Source organism: Chrysochloris asiatica, unplaced genomic scaffold, assembly GCF_000296735.1.
Source record: "Chrysochloris asiatica unplaced genomic scaffold, ChrAsi1.0 scaffold00018, whole genome shotgun sequence".
Taxonomy (NCBI): domain Eukaryota; kingdom Metazoa; phylum Chordata; class Mammalia; order Afrosoricida; family Chrysochloridae; genus Chrysochloris; species Chrysochloris asiatica.
The window spans coordinates 1186928-1199524 of record NW_006408536.1 but is presented as its reverse complement, the minus strand read 5'-3'; the positions used below and the strand labels follow the sequence as shown (position 1 = coordinate 1199524).

At 39.0% G+C, this 12597-nt stretch overlaps 1 protein-coding gene across 1 annotated transcript in view; it reads left to right on the top strand.

Annotated features, from left to right (window-relative positions):
- IL1RAPL1 (interleukin 1 receptor accessory protein-like 1) overlaps nucleotides 1–12597 on the top strand; it is a 1809453-nt gene that overhangs the window by 1782216 nt on the left and 14640 nt on the right. Inside the window, exon 9 of the mRNA XM_006835561.1 lies at nucleotides 1061–1204. Coding sequence (XP_006835624.1) covers nucleotides 1061–1204 — 144 coding nt within the window. The remainder of the gene's footprint in view (nucleotides 1–1060; nucleotides 1205–12597) is intronic.

Sequence of the window (12597 nt, the reverse complement as noted above, 5' to 3'; positions counted from 1 at the left end):
ATACGTCGTGTGGTTTCTAGACTGCTGCTTCCAGGAGTGTTGATAGTTGATCCAAGAAGAATGAAGTCCTTGACAACTTCAATCTTTTCTCCTTTGATATGAATGTTGTTTATTGGTCCAGTGGTGAAGATTTTTGTTTTCTTTACATTGAGATATAATCCGTACCGAAGGCTGTGCTCTTTGATCTTCATCGGTAAATGTCACCTTAGCACTAGTCAATTCAGGAAATATAGAACAGGAACCATTGCTTGTGAGTTGATAGTGTTAAGTATTCTTCTTTTTCTGAAGTAATTCTCACAACAGAATATGCAATAAATAGTCTACCTGCCTTCCAGGAACTGTTCTGTTTGTTCCTTCGGCTCCCCTTTGCCCTAACCCCAAGGCACCGGTGAGAATGATCAGAATTCACATGGGGTGAGTGAGTGCAGAAGGTATCCTGGCTTAAAAGCGTCATATCCACAGGAACCAATAGTTCTCTTATCAACCCTATAGGGATAGCTTAAGGAGCTCTGGTAGCGTAGTAGTTACGGATCGGGCTGTGAACCGCAAGGTCATCAGTTGGAAACTACCAGCGGTTCCGCGGGAGAAAGATGAGGCTTTCTGTTTCCATAAAGATTTACAGCCTCGGAAACCCTGTACAGGGTTGCTATGAGTCAGAACTGACTCCATGGCACATAACAACAACAAAACATAGGGATAGCTCACAAGATCCCCAGAAAGCATATGTTTATATAAGAGTTACATCACCCAGGAATCCCAAAACTGATTTTTCCAATCAGGTATAAATAAGTATCCAGTTCATATGCAACCTAACCTATAAGGGTCATTTTTACTGTAAGTAATGTTGCTTAGCAACATAGCTATCACATACCACCTTATCTGGTTACCAAGGGAACAGAGCTAGAAAGTAACTCAAAGGTCAGATTTTCTTGTAGAAGGGGAAAGGGTTGTGTTAACCCTCTCCCCACATCTGGTCTCACCCACAATCTGTGAAATAAAGTTGAATATATGATTTGGGATGTGCATATGGTCTAAGTTGCTTGTGGTTTTCCCCCCCTAGAATTAATGTACACAGTTGAACTTGCTGGAGGTCTGGGTGCTATCCTTTTGCTGCTCATTTGTTTGGTGGCCATCTACAAGTGTTACAAGATAGAAATCATGCTCTTCTACAGGAATCATTTTGGAGCTGAGGAGCTGGATGGAGGTAAGACAAGTTCCTTCTTTTGTTGTTTATTTTCTTTTGAATATTCTTAATCAATCTCTACCTTTCTTTTACTGATGGGAATCCAAAGTTACCCTTATAACCACTGACAAGGAGTATTAATTATAATCCTTCAGTGTTCGAGTTGTAAATTTCATCTTTTATGCTGAACTCTAAGACTATGTGTGATATTTTGGAGCCAATAGATATTTTCCTCTGAAAAATGTACAGCAACACCTACCACTTTGAAAATCATATTCTAAACAGTACTTGTGAATTACACACACTAATTGCAATGACAGCTGAGTGTTCTTTTTCTCTCACCTTGTAATCAGTTATGAAAGGCCAACTTTCCTTCTCTGTAGGTAAGGAGTATCTCATTTGTGATCCCTAGTCCAATAGTTTGAAGTGAATCTGAATTTGTTCCTTGTTTAGACTTAGATCAGTTTTAGTCTGCTATACCAAATAGTTTAGAATTCATCCAGCAGTCCTGTTTACTTGGCTATTTTTAGATATGTTAATTTCTAGTCCAAGGGTGGGCCAACAGACAGGAAAGTACACAAGCACATGGTTTCCATATTACTAAATCTAATATTTCTACTCCCATTGAGCACAAAAATATGGTTTTCATGTAAATTGTACTTATTACTTGCCTCGGGTCAGTCATAAATATGTGTACAATCTAAGAGGAATTTTGGATCTCAAGGGCTTTTTGTTCTCTTTTATTTTTCCCTTTTTGGTCATTTGAAAATGATTTGTACATAAGATAAACTTCCAATATAGGAAGAACATGAAAACTGACAATGGTAAAAAGTTTCTTGGTGATGTCATTGACTGTCAGTTTTGCACTAAGTTGTTGTTGTTGTTAAGTGCCGTCGAGTCGGTTCCGACCCATAGGTAGTGCAAAGGAATATGAAACAATGGCTTCGTATTCCAGGGCACTCTGCAACAAATTCACAGGCAAAGCTATAAACTGGCAGAAGTGTGAAGAGGGACACTTTGTTCAACACTCTTTCTTGTTTACCGTTCTCTCCTTTACATTATCATGAAATCTCAGCTGCAATTACATTGTTTTTGTTTTTAATTTTTCAGTGCTGATTGACCTCTTTGCTCTTTGTTGCTAACTTCCTTTCCTATTCATACAAATCACTAATTTTTGCTACTGTTTCAACGAGAAATGAGAAAATTGTCAATGTCAGAGCTATTGTTAGATGAGTACTGAGTTGTTGTTGTTGTTGTTAAGTACCATGGAGTTGGTTTGACTCATAGTGACCCTGCACAGGGTTTCCAAGGCTGTAAATCTTTAAGGGAGCAGATAGCCTCATCATTCTCCCGCGGAACAGCTGGTAGTTTTGAACTGCTGACCTTGGGGTTAGCAGCCCGATTAGTAACCACTACGCTACCAGAGTACTGAGTAGATGTTCCATTAATCATTCTTACTAAATTCCTGATAAATTGGGAGGTCAGTAGTATAATCATTTTACTGATAAGGCAAAGGAGACTCCTGGAGGTTAAATAACTTACTCAAGGCGATAACACAAGTATTACTGTAAGTACTTAAAAAATGGGACTTGCATTGAGGTCTACTTTCAAAATCTTTATTTTATCAAACACTGAGACCCCATTAATTTTCGCCTTTTAAAAAAATCGGGCTGCTAATCTCAAGGTCAGCAGTTTGAAACAACCAGCGGTTCCGCGGGAGAAAGATGAGGCTTTCTGCTCCTGTAAAGATTTACAGCCTCGGAAACCCTGTACAGGGTCGCTATGAGTTGGAACCAACTCCACGGCACATAATAACAACAACATGGTCAGTAGAATCTAAAGATCTGTTGTTGTCTGCACCATTAGCACAGAGATTTGAAAAACCCCAAGATCGCCTAAACAAGTCTGTTTGCCTAATTAACCCTGTGTTCTGCACATTGTGTTCTGCATAATATGAGTGATTTTTCCCATCAATTATCAGCGTAGTTTTTATCTGCCATGTGTTCAGTGGTAAGAGATATTAGAATATAGTGCAAATGTATGAGTCATATGCTGTTGAAAGTTCAGTGATAATAAAGTTTGTTTGGGGTTCCTGCTAATAGGTAATGCTCAAGTGAGTTACACAGGTAGGATAGTGGGTTTCATCGCTATTCTGAAGCTGCTGAGTTCTGGTTATCAAAATGGTTTTAAGTAAGAAAATAAAACAAACACACTAAAAAATAGTATTTGGCCAGTTGGGAAAGTTCTCTCACAAAGTCAACTGAGCTAATAAATGTCTTAGGAAGTGTTCAAAGCAAGACCCTTGGGCCATCTTGATCACAGTCAAAGGTCTAAGTCCTAGGGCCTTCCTTGTGATGCCACTGTGAAGGCATTAGGCTCAAAAGAAAACCAAGAATATTCACAACCCCGAGACCAGAAGAACTAGATTGTACCCAGCTACCACTGTGGACTGCTCTAAAAGGAAGTAGTGGATAGAGTGTGGAGAAAAATGTGGACTATAACTCAAAATCCTGATAGTAATAAATAAAAAACAGGACCCAGGGTCCCGTGAGTGATAAAGGCTGGTGGAACCGTGGGCCTCTGGCCCTTGGTCACACTTCAAGGCTGGTACTGAGCTCATCCCAGTGGATCAACTTTCAGCCAAACAACAGACAGGCCTAAAAGGCAAAAGGCAACACCAGAGAGGCATACACCCTTTAGAACAATCAATCATTTGAGATCAAAGGGGCAGCATTTTCCCAGGAATACAGTGTAGAAGGCAGAAAGGGATAGGAGAGAAGAGATGATGAAAATGGTAAACACCAAGAGCAAGTGGGAAGAGTGCTGTTACATACGCTGTGGATACCACAATCAATGTCACAAAACAAAACTGGTATGAACTCTTGAACGGAAAACCAATTTGGTCTGTAAACTTTCACTCACATCGCAATAAAAAGTTACAACCACAACAGAAAAAATCTGAATTGTCATCTGAATATGTTGTTATTGTCAAGTGCCGTCGAGTCGATTCCAACCCATAGTGACGCAGTATAGGGTTTCCAAGGAGCAGCTGGTGATCTTGAACCGCCCACCTTTCAGTTCAAAGAGGTTTGCAGTCTAGCGCATTAACCCACAGCGCCACACCAGGTATATGTACAGATAAACAAACAACTCCCCCCTCCAAATCAGTTGCTTGTCATGTCAATTCCCACACATGGCAATGTCTTGTGTGTTAGAGTAGAACTATGTTTCATAGGGTTGGCAAGCCTTGGACCTTAGCCCTTTTCTTCTATTTTCATAACACTCCCTTTTTGGGAATCACAGTTACTATTCTATCTTCAATTGCATTTGCACACCAATAACTCGTACATCTAAATCCTCTTCTCCCACTTTCCTGTTTTCGTATCATTTTTCTAGAAGCTTAATGGTTATTTCCAAGGATATAAATCCCAAACAAGGCTCCAGGAATTGGTGGAATACAGATTGAAATCTTTTAGCAAAGTGATACAGCACTGGGGGCATTCACTCATCTATGCCAAGAAATTTAGAAGACAGCTATCTGGTCAACCAATTGGAAGAGATCCATATTTGTGCCCATCCTAAAGAGAGGTGACCCAACAGAATGCAAAAATCATCGAACAGTCATTAATATCACATGCAAGTAAAATTTTGCTGAAGGTAATTCACAATCAGTTGCAACAGTACATTGATAAGAGAACTGCCTGAGACTCACACCGCATTCAGAAAAGAAAGCGGAAGTAGGGATAGCTTTGCTGACGTCAGATGGATTTTGGCTAAAAACAGAGAATACCAAAAAGATGTTTATTTGTGCATTATTGAATATGCAAAAGTTTTCTACTATGTGAATCACGAGGCACTATGGATAACATTGCAAAGAATGGATATTCCAGAACACTTAACAATGCTCAAGAAGAGACAGTCATTCAAACAGAACAAAGGGATGCTGAATCGCTGAAAATCAGGAAAGAAATGAGCCAGGGTTGTATCTTTTCATCACTTTTATTCAGTCTTTATGCCGAGCAAATAATCCTAGAAACTGGATTACATGAAGAAGAACATGAAATCAGTATTGGAGGAAGACTCATTAACAACCTGCGCTATGAAGATGATACAACCTTGCTTGTTGGAAGCAAAGAGAACTTAAAATCCTTACTGATGAAGATCAAAGATCACAGCCTTCAGTATGGATTGCGCATCTACCTAAAGAAATACCTCTCACAACTGGACCAATAAATAACATCATAATAAATGGAGAAAAGATTGACATTATCAAAGACTTCATTTTGTTTAATTCAACAATCAACACTCATGGAACAAACGGAATACAATTAAATAGAATGTTGACACCTTGTGATAAATGGAACTGACTTCACAGAACAATTTGTGTGGAAATTTTTTAATTTGCTTTGTAAATTTTCACCAAATAATCAAATTTGGCCTTTTAATAAAAAATATATGGGTCATTTAATTTAGAAATACACCCTACTTCTGTAAGAATTTTGCTGGGCCACTGAATTGCACCTTTAGGGATACTATTCTGGGCTTGATTCCAAAACGGCTCTGTGTCTTGATGAACAAGGCAGTTGCAATTAAGAAGGAGGAAAAAAACCTACTTTCCAGAGACATTGGAAGGTAAAATTGACCAACTTTAATGTCTAATTGGAACTAGCAAATGAGAAAAAAGTGAAGCTAGTGGGGTAGAGGATGATGCAAGGAACTGAGGTATAAAATGGAGGGTGCCAAGGAATGAGTGAGTGGTGGGATGATTTAAACTCTATGTTTGGGATTTGTTTTTTGTTAGGTGCCTTCAAGTCACTTCCGACTCAGAACGAAACACTGCCCTGCACTGCGTCATCTTTATAATTGCTGTTATGTTTGAGCCCATTGCTCTTGCCATCTCGATGAGGATCTTCATCTTTTTTGCTCACCCTCCACTTTGTCAAGCATGATGTCCCTTTCCCTCCTGTCCATGTCCCTCCTGATAACATGTCTAAAAGTAGGAGAGACCAACTCTCACCATCCTGGCTTTTAAGGTGCACTCTGGCTATACTTCTACAACAGATCTGCTTGTTCTTCTGGCCGTCCATGATACTTTCAGTGTTCCTCTCCGACACCATAACTCAAATGCATCCATGCTTCTACTGTTTTCCTTAATCACTGTCCAACTTTCACGTGCATAGGATGAGGTTATTGAATGTATTCATGGCTTTTGTCCAGCACAATTAGTCCTCACTGACTTCTTTGCTTTTTTAACACTTTAAAGAGGTATTGTGCAGCAGATTTGTGTAATGCAATATGTCATTTGTTTCTTGGACGTCCTTCTCTAAGGACTGGTCCCTCCTGATAATATGTCCGAAGTATGGAAGGCAAAGTCTTGCCATCCTGGCTTCTAAAGTAGCATTCTGGCTGCACTGGTTTGTTCTTCTGGCAGTCCATGATACTTTCAATATTCTTGTCCTACACCATAACTCAAAGGAATCAATTCTGCCATGGTCTTCCTTATTCACTGTCCAGCTTTCACATGCATATGAGACTATTGAAAATACCATGGTTTGGGTCAGGTGCACCAGAGTCCTCAAATTGACATCTTTGCTCTTGAACACATTAAAAAGGTCTTCTGCAACAGATTTGCCTAATACAATACATGGTTTGATGTCTTGCTTGCTGTTTCCATGAGTGTTGATGGTGAAACCAAGCAAAATGAAGTCTTTGACAACTTCAATCTTTTCTCCATTTATCATGATGTTATGTACTGCCCCAGTGGTAAGGATTTCTGTTTTCTTTACATTGTGTTGCAACCCATACTGAAGACTCTGGTCTTTGATCTTCATCAGTAAGCATTTTAAGTTCTCTTTGCTTCCTGAAAGCAAGGTTGTATCATCTGCATATCGCAGGTTGTTAATGAGTCTTCCTCCAATCCTGATGCCACGTTTTCCTTCATATAATCCAGTTTCTCAGATTATTTACTCAGTGTAGAGATTGAATAAGTATGGTGAAGAAACACAACCTTGGCACACACCTTTCCTTATTTTAAACCATTCAATGTCCCCTTGTTCTGTTCGAATAACTGCCTCTTGGTCTGTATATATGTTTTTCATCAACACAATTAAATGTTCTGGAATACTCTTTATCCACAGTGTTGTCTATAGCGGGCCATGATCCACACAATCAAAAACCTTTGCATAGTCCATAGAGCACAGGTAAACATCTTTCTGGTATTCTCTGCTTTCAGCCAAGATCCATTTGACATCAGCAATGATATCCCTTGTTCCAGGTCCTCCTCTGAATATGGCCTGTCAATGTACGGTTACAACCATTTGTTAATTACATTCAACAAAATTTTGCTTGCAGATGTTATTAATGATGCTGTCCGGTGGTTGCCGCATTCTGTTGTATCACCTCTCTTGTCTATGACTACTGTAAATTTGTGTCTGTTCTGAGTTTTGTTTCTGAGGAATAAAGACCCACCATAGTTGTGTCTTACATGGCTGCTCCCAAACTTTTAAGTCCCAAGATGGTACATACTTCCCTAAGATGCAGATAATGACTGTGAACTATGTTATGCCAACTGACTGAGTTGTTCTATGAGAATTTGTCTTCAAACCCAGAAAACCAATCTTGGAGAAACTGGATTATATGAAGGAAAATGTGGCATCAGGATTGGAGAAAGACTCATTAACAACCTGCACTATGGTGGTGTTTGTTAGGTGCCATTGAATCAGTTCCTACTCATAGCAACCTTATGAAGCTGTCGAGTTGGTTCCAACCCATAGTGACCCCATATAGGGTTTCTGAGGAGCAACTGGTGAGCTTGAATCACCTACCCTGCGGTTCAAACGACTTTGCAGTCCGGCGCATTAACCCACAGTGCCACACCAAGACTCCATTGACTGTTTACATGTCCTCATTTATAAAGGTTGACTGTTCAAAGCCACCAGAAGCTCCTTGGAAACCCTATACTAGGTTGCTATGTGTTGGAACCGACTCCAAGGCACTTAACAACAACAATCAAACTACAGAGCTTCTCCAGGTCATAAAATGGGCCCTTGCTTCCCTAACACAGTATTTGATAAAGACTAGATTTTCAGTAAATATTACTTAAAGTAATGACTAATAAAGCTAGTTGGATTCATTTTGTTGTTGCTGTTATGTGCATTAGAGTTGATTCCAACTCATAGCAACCCTATAAATAGAATTTTAATGAAATTCTATTAGAATTATTTAAAGATGATGTTCTGACATCTGTCTTAATAGATACAAGCTCTGTGTGACAGCAAAAAATAAAAAAGAATAAAATGGAACACATTTCTATAAAATAGTGTTTTAGACATCAAAGTACCTATTATCCCCATACTCTTTGACCTTCCAAAACTACATGAATCTAAAGCAATTCCTTTTGTTTTGTCTCAGCCAAGTAACTGATAAATGAGAAAAGGAAAAAAAAAACTTTCCAAAACGCATGTTATCAAGTCTTCCTATAGTTTGAATCTTTGTATCATTTTGTTCATATCAAAGATAGGTTTTCAAGTAAACTAGTCAATTTAGTTTATAAAATATTAGCTGTTCCTCTAAATTGTATGTGTAAAAACATATACAGATATATGTATTCACAACTCCTTTTCATGTATATATTTACATTTATGAGCATGTTTGTTATTTAAACTTTCCTGCACACACTTATGTATTTGTAGAAATATTTCCTTTTTCCCATGATGTCTGTAGGAACTTTCTTCCTTCTACCACTGCACTTAGTGGCTTGATCTTCTGTTCATTTCTCTGCTGTTGTTGTTGTTAAGTGCCATGGAGTCGGTTCCGACTCATAGTGACCCTGCACAGGGTTTCCAAGGCTGTAAATCTTTACGGGAGCAGAATGCCTCATCTTTCTCCCGAGGAACCGCTGGTAGTTTCGAACTGCTGACCTTGCGGTTCACAGCCCAATTCGTAACAACTACGCTACCAGAGCTCCTTATTTCTCTGTTATTCCTTCACAAAAACTTCATTACTCATGGATACCACTACAAAATCAAATGAACACATCTTAAATGATTCCCTACCAGATTTGAATTTTCTAAAATAGCAATTGTGATGTAACTTTCCACCATGTAGGGAAAAAAAAATCAGCTGATGAAGCTTTTACTCCAGTGATAGTGTACAATGTGTCCATTAGTATGACTAAGGGAAAAAACTACCATCTGGTTTTCCCATGATTCCTAGAGTGGAGATAATGGTTTTTTTGGAAGATGGATGTTGGAAGGGAAACTGTGGAGCAAGTCCATACTACTATCACATAAGAAATATATAATGTGAAAAACATTTTTTTTCCCATCAACTCAGACAAGCAAAGAAAAACAACTGAATGAGATCATTTTATTACAGATAAAAGAATCTTACACAACAAGCAACAGTATATGAAATGTACATTGCACTGTAGGATCACTGACTGTAAGGACAGCGGTTCCAATCCACCAGCGTCTCCTTGGAAATCCTATACAGGGTCACTATGAGTTACAACTGACTCGATGGCACTTAACAACAACAAATACTAAACAGACTGAAAATGCAGTAAGTTTGGTGAAGAGTTAGCTAATTTCCTGACTCCAATTATAAGGCGTTATAGATATCTTTGTTATAAATAATTGGCTTCTGTTCTACTGTTATCTCGGAGCAAACCCACACCTGCTAGGCAATGATGGTGAGGGCAAGGACTGAAATCTAAGTAGCAAGCTGACAAGAATCTCTGTCCCTGTGATTTGTTCCCATTTCTCAGTCACCACAGGTGAGGAAATACGGATATGAAACTGTCCACAAGGACATAACAGCCAACTTAGAGAAAGTATAGGATCTGTATTGTCTAAGAAGTTCCCCAAACAGAGACTTTGATTTACATATTAATAGAAAAGCCAAAATTCTCTGCTTCACATCTCCTCTCTGAAGACAGTGCAACCTCCCCAACTATGTTAGGTCTGCAATTCTGGTTTTCTTAATTATCAAATCATTGTGATAGACAGGTTGTTGTTGTTAAGTCTGGCTAGTGGGTTCTGACTCCTAGTGACCCTTATAGGGTTTCCGTGGAGGGACTGGTGGGTTTGAACTGCCAACCCTGAAGTTAGCAGTCCATTGCTTATGCTAAAAGGCTCCTCAAACTTTTAAATGTGCCTAAAAATAATTAGGGAATCTTGATAAAATGCAGATTCAGGTTTATTGGTTCTGGAGTGGGGGCTGACACTCTGCATTTCTAACAAGCTCCAAAGAGAACCACACTTTGAGCAAAGTCCTGGCAACTCTGGTTGACACCTATGCAATGCTTTCTTGGAGGTAACTTTTGATAACATGAAAATTAACCAGCTAGTTTTGTTTTTGTTTTGTTTTCCCAAGTGTTTTATAGACACATTACGCTTTTGTAAGCCAAACTAGTTAAGTAGTAGCTATTTCTTCCCCGACTATATTACAGATACTAAATACTAATACTAATAAAACACAAAAACAATAAAAATAATCAACTGCCGTCAAGTCCATTTCAACTCTTAGTGACATTATATAGAGTTTCTAAGATTGTAAATCTTTACAGAAAGAGACAGCTTCATCTTTCTTCCGGGGAGTGGCTGGTGGGTTTGAACTGCTGTCCAGTGCTCATTCTACAGCACCCCCAGAATACTTTACTGCCGACACCAATTGTTCTCAAGTTGCTTTTTTTGTTCTTGACAATTCATCTTTTTTTTGGGTTCTGTTCCTTGTCAGAAGAATAGCTTTCTATGTTATTTTTTAATTATATCTAATTATTTCTAAGGTTGGCCCAGGATAGGGCAGTGTTTCGTTCTGCTGTACATAAGGTCGCTATGAGTGGGTACCGACTCGACGGCACCTAACAATTATTTCTAAAACACTATAGACCTGGGAGTACGGGTGTGGCACTGTGGGTTAATGCACTGGACTGCAAAGTTGGTTTGAACCAGAAGGTTGGCAGTTCAAGCTCACCAGTCGCTACTCAGAAACCCTATACAGGGTTGTTATGAGTTGGAAATGCCTCTATGGCACTTAACAACAGTAAAGACCTTGATTCCCCAACAAATTCCTAGTATTTAAAGGTTAATGTCATCTAGCAAAAACTAATAAATAAAAACAGCTTACCTCAAATTTCTTCTGCAAAATAAATGAAACTTTAAGGGCCACTAACAGATACTAATATTCAGTTAAATGGACAATTACTTGCGTCTGGTAAGACAATTTTGGGGAGTATAGTGGCTTTGTAGGATAAGCACTGGTCTGAGAACCACAACGTCAGCAGTTCGAGCCCACCAGTCACTCTATGGAAAAAAGATGAGATTTACAGCCTCAGAAACCCATACAGAACCGACTCCACAGCACATACACACCACCACTATGAACATCTGAAGGTTACAAGTTGGTCCACTAACCTCAAAGTCACCGGTTCAAATCTGCTCCGTGGAAGAAAGATGAGGCTTTCTGCTCCCATAAAGATTTACAGCCTCAGAAATCCTATGCAGGGTCGCTATGGGTCGGAACCGACTCCACGGCACATAATCACCACCAGTATGAATATCTGATTGGAGTTCTACTGTAGGATAAGCACCGGATTACTAACCAAAAGGTTGGTGGTTCAAACCTACCAGCAGCTTCTTGGAAATCTTTCAGGGTTTTTATGAGTCAGAACTGACTCTATGGTACTTAATAACACAGCAACATGAACATCGGATTGGAGATTAACCATACTGAGGTATCCTACAGCTATAATAAAGGAAAAATTAATTAGAAAAGTAAAAGAATCCAGCTCTATGACATTACTGTTAAGATATCCGCAGCAACCAATGCTTTATTTGCTTCCAATTCAACATTAAAAATTTAGTTGTACAAGCAACTTTAATCTTTTTCTTACATAAAATTTAGAATTCTACCATTGAAGAGTGAGAAGAAGTCTTATAAGTAAAATACCATGATTTACTTACTTTGTCGAAAGTAAGTCTTTTCCCTGGTGAGTCAAGATAGGTAAACGCCAACTTGAATTAAACATGTTAAATAAGGGACAGAAAGTTCACAGAATCCCCTAGTCTGTTTTTGTTTTTTTAATTTAATCCAATTAGGTTTAAGGGTGTGGTGGTTAACCTCTTGACTGCTAACCAAAAGATCCACATTTGGAACCCACCAGCTGCTCCACAGGAGAAAGATGTGGCAGTCTGCTTCCATAAAGATCACAGCCTTGGAAACCCTCTGGGACAGTTCCACTCTGAATTGAAATCGACTTGATGGCACACCACCACCACACCGTATCTTAATCCATTGTAATATTAGACAGAAGTGCATCATGAGAAAGGAACAGCCAGAAATATCACCATAGAAAGCTTGTAAGTCCATCTTCTGCCTATAACTGATTGGAATACCTAAAATGGGGCTACAAC